This window comes from Piliocolobus tephrosceles, chromosome 17 (genome assembly GCF_002776525.5).
Source record: "Piliocolobus tephrosceles isolate RC106 chromosome 17, ASM277652v3, whole genome shotgun sequence".
Lineage (NCBI taxonomy): Eukaryota > Metazoa > Chordata > Mammalia > Primates > Cercopithecidae > Piliocolobus > Piliocolobus tephrosceles.
In genome coordinates, this window is record NC_045450.1 from 72,759,756 (window position 1) to 72,775,983 (window position 16,228).

Sequence of the window (16,228 nt, forward strand, 5' to 3'; positions counted from 1 at the left end):
TTTTTTTTTTTTTTTTTTGAGACAGAATTTTTGCTCTTGTTGCCCAGGCTGGAGTGCAATGGTGCGATCTCAGCTCACTGCCACCTCTGCCTCCCGGGTTCAAGCAATTCTCCTGCCTCAGCCTCCCTAGTAGCTGGGATTACAGGCACGCGCCTCCACGCCTGGCTAATTTTGTATTTTTAGCAGAGATGGGGTTTTTCCATGTTGGTCAGGCTGGTCTCGAACTCCCAACCTCAGGGGATCCACCCACCTCAGCCTCCCAAAGTGCTGGGATTACAGGCATGAGCCACCGCGCCCAGCCTGAGCACCTCATTTTTCTAGTATGAGGAAGCTACTTTTGAAATGAACATCTAGATTTCCTTCATACCTTAACAAGTTGGATTCAAAGCTGAGTGACAAAAACAAAGGACTTCTTGGCTTTTCCAGCACAGCTGTGGATTAGTGGTTTCATCCTCGTTTCTGTCCACACACTTCAACAGTGTTCTGAGTATATCCTTTAAGTGTGTGGGAGGTAGGGTTCTTTGGTTTGGTTTTGCATTGCAAACCAACGCAAGTGGATTCTTGGTTAGATTCAGGATTTTGTATCTAAATAGTACTGAGAAGTCCTTGGGCTTCTTGCATTGACCTTAGAGTTACACCGGTTTAGCATGATCTCAGTTACGTATTACACAGAATTTCTGCATTCTCAGTAGATAGAGGAAACCAGATGTGTGTGCTCAAAATGCAGTGCTTTTAGGCCGGGGTTCCCTCAGTCGGCTGCTCCCATTCCTACCTTCTGCCACTTTCTTTTATCTGAAAACAACTGGCTCCGTTTCAGAAATGTTCAGGGGAAAACCCTCTGAATGGTAAAGTAGCACGTGTCTCCAGCCCTGTCCCCAAGCCTCTTTTCGAGATGATGAGGTGTTGCCCTTTGGGAAGTCTGCTTGAAGTTCAGCCGCAGGCCGGCGTCACTGGAGCCTGGGAGCCAGGACACTGTCCGTTCCCGTGAGCGGCTTCTGCATTCCAGAGCCAGTTTGGAAATGCCTCAGACCGGGGCCGGGCTGACATAAAGCCAGCAGGGAGAGGGAAGAAGGAATTGAACATTCATTGTTGGGCACCAAGTGGGAATTCAGCCCAGCTTGCTCTGCCCCTGAAGGCCTGCATCAGACTTGGGGTTCCTTTCATCTCGGGGCTCTGTCCTCCCAGCAGCAAGATCGACTACACAGATCCAGGGCACTCATCTTGGGGTGTGCAGCATTCTGCGGGGACCCTGGCACGACCTCATTTTTGCTGCTTCGCATTTAAGATCTGACCCCTGAGTTTTACTCTTTGCCAATTTAAAATCAAGTCCAAATCAACAAATTATATCTCAGCCTCCCATGTGTTTTAAGAGGCTGCGCAGTGCATGGAGGTGCCCTCAGCCTGCAGCAGCGCAGCCAAGCGGAGGGCGCACCGCCGCCTTCTGCATGACTGTTCTCAGGGTGCGCCGTGCCTTCGTTTCTGCGCGTTTCACGGCGTTGCCTTTCAGTATCTGCCCCTGACCCTGGTTCCCTTGTTTCCAGGCCCAGTGCCTCGGCTCTCGCCTCTTGGCCCTCCCCTCCCCGACGTGGACGCTTTCTGCCCTGGCCTGGGTGCTGGTCCCGGAAGGAGGAGTTGTGTTGTCGTGGTCCTCCCTGCCCTTCTACATGGCCCAGCTTGGCGTCCTTGCTTAGTTAATAGGAATTCAGTGTTTCATTATGAAATCTACATATGGCAAAAATATGAAACAATCCACCAGGTCCATAGAGAAAGTGAGTCCCCTCCCAGCCTGGACCCTCAGCCCCTCGGTGGGCATTTCTCATCTCGCCTTCTGTGCACAAGCTCCTGTGTTGGTTTTGTAATCACTTTACATTTTAAAAGATCTCTTGATAGAGGAGGTTAAGATCAGATCACAGCTGTTCTTAATGAGACTTGGGAAACCGTGTTGCTGGTTTCCAAGACGGTTCTGCCGTCCTCTGGCTGTGGAAGGCACATCATGGCATCCTGACAGTGATGATGTTCCTGCCAGCATTGCCAGTGACATGACTTTTCACACGATCTATGCAGCTCATTACACTGGAAGAATTATAGTGTCAGAAACCTCAGAATCTAACTTTGCAGCTTTACAGTAACAATGAAGTAGGCATACCCAAGTGGTAAATGAAAATAAAAGTAGAAAATGTTCTCAACTGGGAATGCATTTGAAAAGTCGTGACTTTCAAATGTTTCTATGTTGATTTTGTCTTGATAAGTTTTTCAGAAATGAGCGAAACACTTAACATACACGTAAGATTTGAAGAAAGAGGTACCGGGGCTTTTGTGAGGAACAAAGGCACAGACCTTGTTGCTGCCCTGGAACTCGTGTTCCCATGGGGGCCAACCACAAGCAGGCACCAGCACCGGGGGACCAGGGTCGGGGGGCTCTCTTCAGAGGCAGCGGAGCGCGAGGCTGGGGCAGGAGGTATCGGGGGCTTGAGAGGTGCAGGGGAGCAGGGGGAGAGTAGAGGGGGTGGACAGCGAGGTGGTGGATGGTGAGGCAGGTGTGCGTCCACAGCAGGGCCTGCCTCCATGGCGGCGCTCCCACCGCCCTGTGCGTCCCTTGCACCCTTGCCCTGTGGTCACCTGTGGTCAGGGACAGTGGCTTCATCTCCCTTAGAACCGTTGGAAGCAGTGGTGGCATCATGGACCTGGGAGAGTGGCTTTTATTTGGAGGACAGATGTGCCCATTCAGTTAGGGTTCAAGAAATGAGTGGCCTCGAATGAGCAAAACAGCTCACCTGCCTCCTGTGGACAGATGCTCCTAGGAAGCGGCCAGGTGTCCAGGCCAGAATTGGGTTGGCCATGTGTCCCCTTGACTTTCCTCCACTCGAGTTTGCCGAGGAGAGGGCATCGCCAGGCTGGGCGCCTGTGTGGTACCACGTGGCACTCACTGAGGAGGCCTGGGGACCCCACCCGGACATGCCTTCCTCCCTTAAAAAGCAATGATATTTTTGCCAGACACAGACTCCCGTGGAGGCCCCCATGGCTGGCAGTGCTAGATGGGAGCCTGGTACCTGCATGCGGGTGGGGATGCTGCCTCTCTTGCCCCCAGGGCACTCCTCCGGCTGGGACAGGAGACAGCCAGGACCCCACCTTCAGCTTCTGAGGCTGCTAGGAGGCCCTGGGAAGCAGCTAGAGCCCAGTGGCCACTGGGGAACACGAGTCAGAGGACGGTTCATTTTTTTTCTCCTCCAGTTTTTGTTTTGGCTTTTAAAAACTCCTACAGTGCAAACTCTTTCTAATGGAAAAGCGTGGTTGCTCTCCTTGCAGCTGCCAGCCCGCCCTGAAGGCACAGACTGCCAGGCCTCTTATTTCTGTTGTTTTTGCTGTTTGGGAATCTGATGTTTTCATGAAGAGCCCTTTGGGGACCTGGCTGGAGGCTCCTGTGGCTGCCGTAACAAACGACCACAGACCCCATGGCTTTACCAGAGGGCGGAAGCCCATCCTGGGTCTCAGTGGGCTGAAAGCAAGGCAGGGTTGGTCCTTCTGGAGGCTCCAGGGGAAAATTCGTTTTCTTGCCTTTTCCAGCTTCTAGAGGCCACCCGCATCCCCTGCCTCCTGGCCCCATCCGTCTTCAAAGCCAGCAGTGGCCAGGTGAGTCCTTTGTACATCTCATCTCCCCCACCCTCTGCGGCTGGGAGGAGCCTCTGCTTTTAAAGACCCCCGCGATGACACTGGGCCCACCTGGCCATCCAGGGTCATCTCACCATGTGAGGGTGATCACTTGAGCCACATCTGTGAGGTCCCTTTGCCCATGTAAAGTCACACCACAGGGCCCAGGGATTGGGACCTGGGTATCTTTGTGGGGTGGGTAGCTCTACCTAGCACAGACAGCTGGGGTGAGACGCGCTTGCAGGTGCTTTCTGAAGACATGACAGGAACGGGGGAAGGATTTCTCGCCATCTTTTGTTCAGAAAATTGATAGCACCGTGGCGATGGTTCCCTCAGGCTGAACTGGTCAATCTAGGAGGGAGGAGAACAGGGACTGGCTTTGCTTTTGTTTTTATTCAGGAGAACTGGGCTGGTGGGCAGGACCAGCTTGCATGCTTGCTCAGCTAGAGCACAAAGAAAGCGAGGTATGGAAGGGCACCCCAATCCTGGGAAGCCCGCAGGATCCCAGCCCCACGGTGTCGCCAGCGGAGCAGCTCCGCTCTGGGAGGACCCCCTGCCGTGCTTGCCTTCTACCTCCTTCCTGTCCCTCCTGGGCCCACTGCCCAGCTTAGGGTTCTTGGTGGGGACGGGAGCGGGAGAGGGTGTACGCCTGCGCCTGCGACTTCTGCACACCTGGGACAGCGTCCGAGCAGCCTCTGCCGTCCCGCTACTGCGGCAGGTGCAGGGCGAGCTGTGACCATGCGAGGTGGCCTCGGGGCAGACGGGGCTTCTTCCAGACATGTTCCTTGGAGCACCAAGGACTCAAAAGAGCCTTTCCTCACGAAAGGGCCCTCTGCGGGGGGGTCCCTTCGAGTTCACAACTTTTAGACTCTGAGATGAGGTTCATGAACTGCTCAATAAATGTATTAACGGGAAGTGAATGTCCAGGGAACATTCCTCACCCCCAAGGCTGACATTACCAACGGGTGGTAAATTTCCTTTGAGTGAAACTTGGGAGTTTGGTGTCATTTCTCTCTGTGGCACTGGTGCTGCCTTGTGGATTGCTGGGCGCTGCGGGCCTGGCTGCCTGGTGAAGGGCCTCAGCCACGCCCACAGCCAGGCGGCACTCAAAGGAACCCCGCTTCGACTCAGTCTCTGACGCTGTGGCCTCTGTTCCCAAAAACAAGTGCCTGCTGCTCTTTTTTCCTAAAATTCTGTTTATTTTCAGCTGAGCTGTGTTGTTAACATAAAGTAAAACCACATTGCCTGGAAAAATGTAGTTTTGAGGCAGAAATGAGAAGATCCTACTGCATAAATCCAGGATTAAACTAGAAGTTTCTGTTGATAGATTCTTGAAAAACTCAAAACATTGAATCATTTTGTTCCGTTTTTCCCCCCCCAGAAAGGTGCCAAACGTTGCCTACGTTGCCTGTGTCTTTGCCATTAGCCTTCAGAACGCCGCTCCCAGTGGTGCTGGGGCTCCCTCTTACTCCCGTGGGAGACTTGAGGGTCTTCCAGGGCGGAGGGGAGGCAGCGGTGCTGTCAGTGGCTGTGCGAGGCTGGGTGACTCTGCCGGGCAGAGGTCAGAGCCGTCGGCCGGGGCACGTTGCCACAGCGACCTAGACATTTTTGGATGGAGGTACCAGGCAAATTTTTTACTGAGTTTTGTACTCGCCTGGAAACCCAGTTGTAGGAATGCACGCTCACTTTGTTATTAATTGGTGTTGGACACACAGCACGTGGCAGGGTCCTAGGGCCTAGGTGTGTGGGGGAAGCTGAGACCGCTGACCTCTAACCCTTTGCAGCTCTGTGCCGCCTGCCACTCAGTGTATTCTTTGCTTTGATGCCAGTGGAGTGGCCAACTGGCCTGTGTGGCTGGTCTCATGGGGCCGAGGGGGCCAGAGTCGCTGGGCTGGGTGTGGGGCGTCACAGCTGTTTGGCCTCTCAGCCCCTGGCCAGTGTCGCCCAGGTGTCTTGCCCCATGCTGTGTGGTTCCCACCTACACCACATCTGCGCCGGGGCCTCCCTCAGGGAGGAGACTCGAGCTGGAACCAGGCTGTGACCCTGTGCCCTGCTGCGTGCCGCCGCCCCCCCGCCGAAGACGGGACCCAGGGGCTGTGTCCTGAGGAGCTCTAGGCCAGCCCCACCTCACCTGTTGTACTGCCACTGCTCAAACCTGATGTGAGATACTTCATGGGTATTTTATGCCAGAGTTTCAGAGTGCTGTATTTCCTTGGCACTATTTCCAAATCTAAGGGGTCAGCCGCTGCTGCTCCCATTCAGAGCTGCTCCCCAGTGCCCGCCCCTCCCTGTGCCTCACGGCGCTCACCCTGCCGTGCTTCGGCCATCTCTGCCCTGGAGAGCCAGCTGCCCCAGTCCTGGTCCTCCGCCCTGTCACTGACCTCGCCCTGCTCCACCCCAGGGTAAACCCCAGGTCTCCACCCAGCCTGTCAAACTCCGCACTCTGTCCTTCCTGCCTGGGTACACCCTGAGATGAGGGGGCCCTGGCAGTGTTCCCAGCTGAAGCTTGCTTTCCCTCAGTTTCACGTGGCTCGGGGCCTCCCTGTAGCATCCAGTGTGTCAGTACCCCCTCCGTCCCCAGCAGACGTGCCCTCCCCCCGTTGTCTGCCTGCTTGTCGTCAGTCCGTGACACGCCGCGTGTGTGATGAGGAGGTGCTTGGAGTGGCACCGTTCTGCGTGTGGCCACGCACTTCGTTTCCGTTTTCACACGTGGTTTAGAGCTGGGTGTCCGACAGAGGTGCCCGAAGTGGAAAGCGTCGTGCACTCGGCCCACCTGTGGCCCTTGCAGAGCTCTGGCTGGGGCACAGGCTCCCAAGAGCTGGGGATGGAGGAGGCGCAGGCTTGCCGTGTGCTCCTTTGCTGCTCGCCCAAGGCTTGGCTTTCCTGGTGGTCACCTGGTTGGCGTGAACCTTGGGCTTGCACCAGGGTCCCCCTGCTGTCGTGGAGGGCAGGCAGGTGGGTGGACGCTTGGGAGTTACCAGTCAAGTCCCTGCGCCGCGCAGACCATTTCCTGCAGGTCAGGAGTTTTCAAGGCCTCGGCCTGGTAGGAATAGTTGAGAAACACTGGTTCAGGCAGCTTGCTTTATTCACAGCCCTGAGACACCTTTGGGACAGCGCCTGAGGATATTTTTTCCGGAACATTCTCGGGGTCTGTGTTGTGATGAGTGGGAGATGCAGTTTGGCAGGTCCTCACGAAAAAGCCCAACAGTGCGGGTGCTGGCTGCCACCTCCAGTGGGCACCAGCCCAGGGTCTGGGGCAGGAACGTGGGTGGCTGCGGATCCACCCAGGACAGAGCGACTGCCTCAGTGCATGGTGGAACTGAGTACAGAACTCCTCCCCTGCCCCCTTTCCAAGTGCAGGCTTGCCCAGCCTGTTCCCAGGCATCACTGAAAAGTTACTGGCGGGTTTGCACATCGGCAGGAACGTCTGCTCTCCCTTCCTTCCTCGGGAGGAAGGTTCTCTCCAGGGGCTCCACCTCCCTGGGTGCCCTCGTCCCCAGCCTCACGGTCTGAGCCAGAGTCTCTGCGGCTGATAGGGTTGCTCCCTCTCCTGCCCCTGTCCCTGCACCCAGCCCAGCTGCGGCCCCAGGCCCAGATGCACAGCGCTCCAGTGGGCTTGCCCCGTCCTGTGAAACAGAGTCCAGAAACCTCAGTGTGCTTGTCATCAGGCTGGGTTCCGAACGGCGTGCTGTCGCTGTGGGACCTCGGGAACCCAGGTGCTTCTGTGTGGCCTCTGCCCTCACCTGCTGTGTGATGGAAGCCCAGCCCCTAAACTGCCCCTACCCCTGCCCAGGTCTCTTTCTCATCTGTAAATGGCACCTGGACCCAAGGGCCAGCAGCCCCTTTGTCAGCGTTCTGATGTCAGTGCACGTACTTCACAATGCTCTGCTCTCTCTGTCCATCACCAGAAGACTAACGTTTGTTCCTTGGAAGAAGACTACAGTTCACCCTTGAACAATGTGGGTTTGAACTATGAGGATCCACTTATGTGGATTTTATTTCAGTAAAAATTATACTGAGCTGCCTGCCTCCTCTTCTGCCTCTTCTCTCTCTCTCGCCTCTGCTGCCCTGAGACAGCAAGGCCGGCCTCTCCTGTTCCTCCTCTTCCCGCAGCCCCAGTCAGCATGTGGACAGTGAGGATGAAGGCCTGGGTGACCATTCACTTCCGCTTAATAAAGATCCACTTCTGCTTAATGAATAGCAGCCGTATTTCCTCCTGCCTGTGCCTTTCTGAATACCACGTTTTCCCTCACTTACTCTATTAGAGGAATACGGTAGATGGTACGCAACACAGCACACGAAATACCTGCTCACTGACTGCTCTCGGTAGGGCCACTGGTCAACGGGCTGTTAGTAGTGAAGTTCTGGGGAGTCAGAGGCTGTACGTGACTTCAGCTGCACAAGGGGTCAGTGCCTCTAACCCTTGTGGTGCTGAAGGACCAGCTGCACAATGAATTAATCCCCGGGACCGCGCCGGGACCGCGGCCGACACCTGGACTCATAGGCCTCTGCGGTAGGGGCCGTCGGGTAAAGAAACCCGAGAGTCCAGCAGGACGGTCTGACTCTGGCCGTATTCCTTCTAGTATAGCATCTGTTTGAGACAACGAAATCCCGAGGCAGAAGGTTGACGCTCCTTGGGTTCATTCTGATGGCTCAGCTGGTCCCCCGAGGCTGGTGTGCTCGCAAGTGGTGGCTGGCAGGGTTGCCAGGCTTGTCTGTAAAGGGACAGAGGGGATGGGTTTTCAGCTTTGGGGGGCACACCTGGTCTCGTCACAGCTGTTCAGCATGGCCCTTGCTTGGGTCATGACAGGCCAGCACGTGGGGGCCTGCAGGCCTGTAGATGCCCACTGAAGATGGAGGTTCCTAGAATTGTCATGTGGCACAAAATTTTTTTTGCCTTTTTCTCTGTCATTAAAAATCATTTAAAAGCCATTCTCAGCTCACAGCTGTACAAAAGCAGCCAGCAGGTTTGATCTGGACACCGTGCTTTGCTAACCTCAGTGTAGAGTAAACTATACTTTGTGTCTTTAAAAGGCTTCTCTTCTAGCATTGCAGGTGAACTTTGCTTAGAAACTAACTATTTTTAAAAGCACATGTAGGTGAAGTCTAGTCTTTAAAGCACTTGTAGGTGTCTGGGGCTGTCTCTGCAGTGTGTTTGCAGGGGCCATGCTTGCTCTGTGCCGTGCTGCTGTCGTCCAGGGCAGGTCCCACGGGAGGGCCGCTGTGGCCAGGCTCCATGGGGTGGGGCACCCGGGACAGGGGCTGCTGCTCTTCCCAGGGCCACCAGTGAGACTCTCAGTGCATAGAGTGCGGTTATGTGTGGAAGTTGTGGGGTGCATCTCCTGGCCCTCCCATAGTGGGGTGCAGCCTCAAGTGAAGGCCCCACGGCCCATGTCAGGTGCCTCAGAGCTGGGGCCGCCCGCCTGCCTGCCTGGGCCCTCTGGACACCGGAGCCGCCTGCCTGGCTGTTGGAGCGCCCGGTGGATTGAGTGGGAAGTGGGCGTAGGTGCTCACCCAGGGGCCCCTCACCTGTCCCCCATTCTCATCCCACACTCTGGGAGGCGGTACAGGGTTGGGAGGGCCAGTGGGACTCTGCCACCAGGACTCACTTCCGCCCGTCTTGGAACTGGGCCTTGCTTTCCTGCGAGCTTCTCCTGAGTTCTCAGTGCCCACTAGCAGCTCCTTTGCTCTCCCTGAGGCCTTGAGGTGACTCTGCCTTGGGAATGGGGAGGGTTTGGGTCTCAGCCTCCCTCGTGGTCCTGGCTGGGGTCTGAGCCCTGCCTGGCGCTCTGGGAGCCTGTGCTCTCCATGGTTGCTGTTGGGTTTTTCCAGGGGGCCCTGTGGCGTTGGCTTTTGCTCTCCCTGTGGAAGCTCTGCCTTGCTTTTTTTTCCCCTTTTTGTCCGCTCTGTAGGTGCTGGAGGGGGAGTTACAGATCCAGCCGAGACTCAGTGGCTCTCTCCCTAGATCTGACGCGACTCGAGAGTGATGGGGAGACAGGATGTGCCACAGAGTCCTCGGTGTGGCCCTGAGGCCATGTCCCTGCCGCTCAGGGTGTGCAATCTGCGGAGCCGCGTGGGTTGTGGGCCATGCCACTGACGGACCTATGTTTCTCCAGGTGCTGCAGGGCGCACAGCTGATCGCCGTGGCCTCCTCGGACCCCGCGGCGGCGGGCGTGGATGGATCGCCGCTCCAGGGCAGCGACATCCAGGTTCAGTACGTGCAGCTGGCGCCGGTGAGTGACCACACGGCCGGGGCGCAGGTGAGTCTGGGGCCCCGCGCCGGACACTGAAGTAATGGCACGGCCGCCTGCCGCTGCCACCGGGCACACGTGGCCCCGGGGCTTTCTCGTGCCTCCTCCCGTGCGGAGGGCATGTGATCGGACACGGATGCCCATCTGAGGCTCCACGTCTCCACGCACCGTGAATGTGAAGGTGAGAAGGTAGATCCTGCCCCAGTTCTACATTTCGACTGATTCTGGAGACTGTCCTGTGTAAATGTTTGTAAATTCAGGGGCAGAAGTGAAGCTCTGCCCTGTCCTCCCTCCACGGAGCCCTTTCCTGTGGGTTGGGGAGCATGGGGGCCCTGTCAGCGCGAGAGCTCCCTGCCCCTTGTCGAAGGCCTCAGCTTGGGGCAGAGCCAGCACCTTGGGCCGTCGTGACCCTAGCGTCCGCCGAAACAAAGTGCAGGTCTGCTGTGCTCTGTGGATGGCCTGGCGGGCTCATGGCCAGCATCTCCAGACCTTGCAGGCGGAAGCGCCTGAGGGTGAGGCTGTGCCGACATCCCCAGGGTGGCGGAGGCCCAGACAAGAGCCCCGTGATGCCATGGGCTGTTTGCTCTGAACACAGGAGGCGGAAGGCGGCCCTGTGTCCAGGAGCAGTCTTGGTCCCGCAGCCTCTGTGCCGCCTGGTTTGGGAACGTGCCCAACCGGGACTTTTCCTTGTTCTACTTCCAGCCTGGTGGTTGGCTGCTGCGCAGCCCTTTGGGAACATTCCGGTGCTGTCTCTGGGTCTGTTCTTCTCCTTCCTGTGGACCCAGCACTGGGGATCCACCTGTGTCTTGATGCCATCCATCTTCAATGCTTAGAATTAAAATCCTAGATGTCTGAGCAGCCTTTCCCTGCTCCCCGGGCGCTGCTGAGGGTGGGTGTGCCCGTCAGCCCTTGGGAGGAGTGGAGTCCTCCTCAGGAGGCACTTGCTGAAGAATTGGGCTCGGTAGAGTCCATGCTCACCAGGGTGTGCAGGTTGCCCGGCCGGGCAGTTCTGCAGCCTCAGCTGCAGCAGCCGTGTGGTGGTGTCAGTGCTTACCTGACGCTCACGTCTTCTCCACAGCAGGGCAGCTGCGGGCCCAGAGTTTAAGGGCCCGTGTCCTGTAGAAGGCCTGGCCCCTCTTCCAGCCTGTGCCTTCCTGCTGTGCCGATGGGCACGGTGGTCTCCGCACAGGCACGCCCTGTACTCTGTGCCTATGGGTGTGGTGGCCCCCACACGGGCACGCCTTGTACTCCGCGTGGTGTTTGGTTCTACGCTGTCGCTGACCCCACTGGAGATGGGCTGGAAGCACAGGAGGGTCATGGGCACAGAATGGGCAGGCGGAGGGCGGGGGTGGGTGGGATGGTGAAGGCAAATTCGTTGAGCAGCGCTTATTTTATGTGGTGTGAACCTTGACCTGCCCATGAAGAACAGCCAGGCGTGGTCAGCCCATGCTGAGGACGCATGGCGGCCCCTCGTGCTGTTCCAGACGGGAACGCTGCAGGAGGGCAGTGAGGTCCGCGCCTGGGAATCTAGATGTGGGGGCCATGCCTGAGAGCTTCTGCTGCATTATAAGTTTCTGGTCATTTCCAGATTTCACAGTTGAAGAAACCTGTGTCCTATGGTTGGTGTTTACACCCCTAGCTTCCTGGAAGCTTTCTCTGTCACCATGCCCTCCCTGGCAGGCCCCAGGTGAATGATTTAATTAGGATCCATCATACCAGCGAAGGAAGATGGTGTGCTTAACGGGCCGCTTTCCCCGCAGAAAACCCCATTGGTTGGACTTGGTGGTGAGCAGGTTTGCCTGTCCGAGGCCGGGCAGCTGCAGGGTGCAGTAGCTTGTCACCAGTCGCACAGCTCTCTGCCTTACCATCTCAGCTTGTCCTCAGGCTAGCTCTGCCCCACTGGGAAGTGACCGAAGGTCTTCATGGTGGCCCCACAGGCGTGACTGCACCCAACAGAGACGGGTTTCTGGTTGAGCCTCCTTATCCACATGAAGCCCCCACCCCAGCAACGCTCGGGAATGGCCTGGCATCTTCCGTTGGTCAGAGCAGGGTCACACACATGAGCTAATTCTAGGAAAACCTGTGGCTCGGCTGTGAGGGCCTGGCTCTGAGAAGATGGGGTTCCCTTAGGAGGGAAGGCAGGTCGCTGGCCTGTGGGGGTGGCCAGTCCTCAAAGTGGAGAGTGGGCCTGTTCTCTGGAGCAGTGGATTGGAAGGGTGGGGGGGGGTGCTATTTGCAGGGAAGACACTTGTCTTAATGCAGGGTGGCCTGCGGGTGTCATAGGCTCCCTGAACCATCTGTAGCAGGGGCAGCGCCTCCACCAGCCTCTGCCTGGAACATGGGTCTGGCCACCATCCTTGGAGGGCAAGTGAGTCCCTCCCAGCCAGCCCAGACCTGTGCCCCACTGTCCTCACCCACCCTGGTCCCTAGCTGCCTTTCCAGCTGTCCGGGGGAAGGAGCTTTGCATCCCAGGCAGTGGCCCCCCTACCCCAGCCTCCTGTGGCCTGCAGCCACCCACCCCAGGGCCCTGGTATGGTTCCTCCATTCCAGCTCAGGTTCACCCCTTCCCATTAGGCCTTCCCAGCTGTGGCCGGGCTCTCAGGAGGCAGTCCCTGCACTGGGCCCTCATCCTACCCTGGAAGGCCCCTCCTCCATCCAGGAAACAGTATATCCAGTGTCATTGGACATTTGTCTTGAAAAAGCACAACCTAGACCAGGTGCGGTGCTTCATGCCTGTAATCCCAGTGCTTTGGGAAGCTGAGGCAGGGGCGTTGCTTGAGCCCAGGACTTCAAGACTAGCCTGGGCAATGTAGCGAGACCCCCATCTCTACAAAACGTAAAAAAAATTAGCTGGGGCCAAGCACCGTGGCTCATGCCTGTAATCCCAGCATTTTGGGAGGCTGAGGCAGGCCAATCACCTGAGGTCAGGAGTTTGAGACCAGCCTGCTCAACCTGGTGAAACCCCATCTCTACTAAAAATACAAAAATTAGCCAGGCATGGTGGCGGGCACCTGTAATCCCAGCTGCTTGGGAGGCTGAGGCAGGAGAATCGCTTGAACTTGGGAGGCGGAGGTTGCAATGAGCCAAGATTGCACCACTGTGCTCCAGCCTGGGTGACAGAGTGAGACTCCATCTCAAAAAAATTTAGCCGGGTGTGGTGGTGCACACTGGTGGTCCCAGCTACTTGGGAGGCTGAGGTGGGAGGATCACTTGGGCCCATGAGGTCGAGGCAGCTGTAAGCTGTGTTTGCACCACTGCACTCCAGCCTGGGCAACAGAGCAAGACCCTATCTCTAAAAAATAAAATAAAATGAAGCAGGACCTTAACTAGAGTAGAAGTCACCAGGTGTCTTCCTCCCGTGGGGTTGGCCGTGGGCTCATGGCTTCTCTTGGCTCTTCCTCTGTGTGCCTCCAGCTGAAGCTTCTGGGAGTGTGCACGGAAGCCCTGGAGTGGCTCCTCCACTTGGGGCATGTTCCGTGTGGCTGAGCTGGAGGATGAGTGACTTATTCCAAGATTGTATATTTTTCCTTTACTTTTATTTATTTATTTATTTATTTTTTTGAGACAGAGTCTGGCTCTGTTGCCCAGGCTGGAGTGCAATGGTGCAATCTCGACTCACTGCAGCCTCTGCCTCTTGGGTTCAAGCGATTCTCCTGCCTCAGCTTCCCTAGCAGCTGGGACTACAGGTGTGCCCCACCATACCTGGCTAATTTTTGTATTTATTGTAGAGACGAGGTTTAACCGTATTGGCCAGGCTAGTCTTGAACTCCTGACCTCAAGTGATTCACCCATCTCAGCCTCCCAGAGTCCTGGGATTATAGACATGAGCCACGGCACCCAACCGCCTTTAACTCATTTTAAGATAAGGCTGTGATTGTGTACTTAAGTCCTTTTCGTATCTGTAACTCATTGACCGGACCTTATATTTAACTTTGAGGGAAGAAACATAGCTGCCCCGAAAATCCTTTGTTGAAACATTGGGACAGTGTTTATAGGAAGGCAAAATGGTCTCTGAAGCTTCAGGGAAATTTCTTAGGGAGGGCCAGGATGTTCTCTACTTTCAGGTTACTTCCCAGTGAGGCAGCGAGTTCCGGGTGGAGAGGCAGGATCAGCTGCCGCGCTGGCCGGGGTGGCCGAGTCCATGTGGGGGGCGGGCCGGGGCCTGGATGGGCTGGAGCTGCCCTGTGGGCACGTCCTTCCACTGGGAGCGAGGCGTTCTGTACCAAGTCCGGTGAGCCTTGGGGCGGTCAGGGCTCCTTCGCGCTCCTGTGTGCTGTTTCTGATTCTGCCTGAATGTTGCTGGCTGTTCATGACACCCCCTGGCCATGCAGTGCTGGGTATTTTTCTAGAAAGTTCCTCCTTTCTCCCTTTTGCAGACGGCCGAGGCCCTGCAGCCCACGCTACAGCCGGAGATGCAGCTCGAGCACGGGGCCATCCAGATCCAGTGAGCAGTGCCCGCGGTACGAGGAGCGCCCGGCACCAGGAGCCCCTCGCTGGCTCCGCCCATGGCCCGGCCCCCATGCGCCCTGCTCTCTCGGCCTCAGCACAGGCAGCGGCTGCACGGGTTCTGCTGACGTGCGTCTGAAGGCTGCTGCCTCCGCGGGGAAGAGCGCCCGCCCTGTCAACTGAAAGAGCAGCCGCCGCTGGAGACCTTTCGTTTGAGTCATGCTGTTGGTGTCAGAGGACGGAGGGGAGGCACAGTGCGGAGAGCGTCACGTATGCGCGGGAAATCAAGAACTATGATATTTTTCTGTTTAAACAGCTTTTTTTAAATTTGCTATGGTGTTTATAACAAAAAAGAAAATTTGAAAAAAAAAATCCCAGGGGAGTAGCAGGAGCCCTTTGCGGTGTGCTCTGTTCAGTGTCATGAGGCAGGTGTTTGCAAAGCCAGCTCTCGGTTCCGATGGGGTATTGCTGACCTACTTTTCTAGGGGAAATGCTCCCAAACACTGTAATTATGCGTTTCTAATTAAATAAAATGTATTTATGACCACAAGAGCCTTACGCTTTTCCTCCCGCGAGACGGTTTGCCAGAGAGTGCCTGTTCCTGGGGGGTTGGGCTTGCTGGGCTTCAGGCCACGCTGCTACCCTCTCCACTGTGCAGACAGTAGGTGTGGGCACCCCGGGACAGTCAGAGTTCTGTTTCCGTGTCGTTGGAGCTGTCGAGGGGAAACCTGGTTTAGGACACAGCTGTGGAACGTCTTGTTCTCATAAACCACAGAGCTCTGCCAGCTCCAGAAGGCACAGTCCTGGGGTCCTTAGAGAAAGTTACAGCCACAGGGGCAGACCCTACTATTTACAGATTTTTTTAAGGCAGAGAAAATACCTGCAAATAGAAGTGCCAGAGGCAGTTTGAATCCCTGGTGACCAGCAGGGCCTGGCCTGCTTCACCCACACCGTTGCAGCAGTTGCATTCGGGGCTTGGGAAGGGCCTACGTGGAGTCATGTTCGCCGACTTAGAGCAGGGCTTCTCTCTGCTTTCTCTGGGAGGAGTTCCGCGTTGCCATCCAGACGGTCGTGGCTCCAGCCTGCCCCACCCCATCAGGATCCTGGACTGGGTCCCCTTGGGGGCGGGGGTCTAGGACGAGCTGCTCTCAAAAGGGGGGCTGTGCTCTTGGGCTCTGTGTCTCCATCGTTCGGGGGCCGCCTCCAAAGATGGCCGCCACAAGGAGCCGGGCCGAGGCCTCCTGGGAGGTCACCGGAGCTTGGCCACTCTCCAGGAGACAGAAGGGACCAGCTGGGAGGTGGGGTGTAGAATGTCAAATCCACATGCATCTGATTGGAATCCCAGAACAAGAGAATGGAGAAAACAGAAGGAAGATGCATTTCAAGGATTCAGGAAGTAGAACAGAACCCCAAGTAGGAGAAACGAACATCAGTCTCTGCTTCTACACGAGCAAGTATCACAGGCAAAGATCATTTTGACAGCAGCCAGAGAGAAAGGACAGATGCCTGTGATGGGATGAAAGCAAGGCAGCAGGCGTGGGCACCCACCGAGTGCTGAGTGGAGGGGGAGCCACTGGCACAGAGGAGAGAGCTCTCGGTCTGGGGCTGGGTCTTCAGTGAACCTGTTGTTCAAGATGCTGGTGACACGCTACCAGGTGACCCAGCAGTTCCACTCGTAGGATCCACCCCGGAGCCCTCAAGACAGCTGCTCACACGTGCACCTATGCTTAGATGTGCCTAGCAGCACGGCTAATACCAGCCACAGGGTAGACGCAACCTGGGTTTCCATCAGCAGATGAAGGGAGAAACAAAGCCGACAGTCCAAAGAATGCGATATCATCCAGCCACGTGAACAGAACACAGAGGTGTGCTGAGCAGAGTCT

The 16,228-nt window shown here is 56.5% G+C and overlaps 1 protein-coding gene across 29 annotated transcripts in view; it reads left to right on the plus strand.

Annotated features, from left to right (window-relative positions):
* The window catches only part of BANP (BTG3 associated nuclear protein), a 124,575-nt gene extending 109,680 nt beyond the window's left edge, over nt 1–14,895 (plus strand). For 21 of the 29 annotated variants that reach the window (XM_023228833.2, XM_023228845.2, XM_023228843.2 and 18 more), the window contains 3 exons: nt 3,565–3,630; nt 9,765–9,908; nt 14,276–14,895. In XM_023228833.2, the coding sequence (XP_023084601.1) occupies nt 3,565–3,630; nt 9,765–9,908; nt 14,276–14,347 (282 nt within the window). In that variant the 3' untranslated portion in view covers nt 14,348–14,895. The remainder of the gene's footprint in view (nt 1–3,564; nt 3,631–9,764; nt 9,909–14,275) is intronic. The other 8 variants (XM_023228844.2, XM_023228847.2, XM_023228824.2 and 5 more) reach the window with 3 other exon arrangements.
* The last annotated feature ends 1,333 nt before the right edge of the window (nt 14,896–16,228 follow it).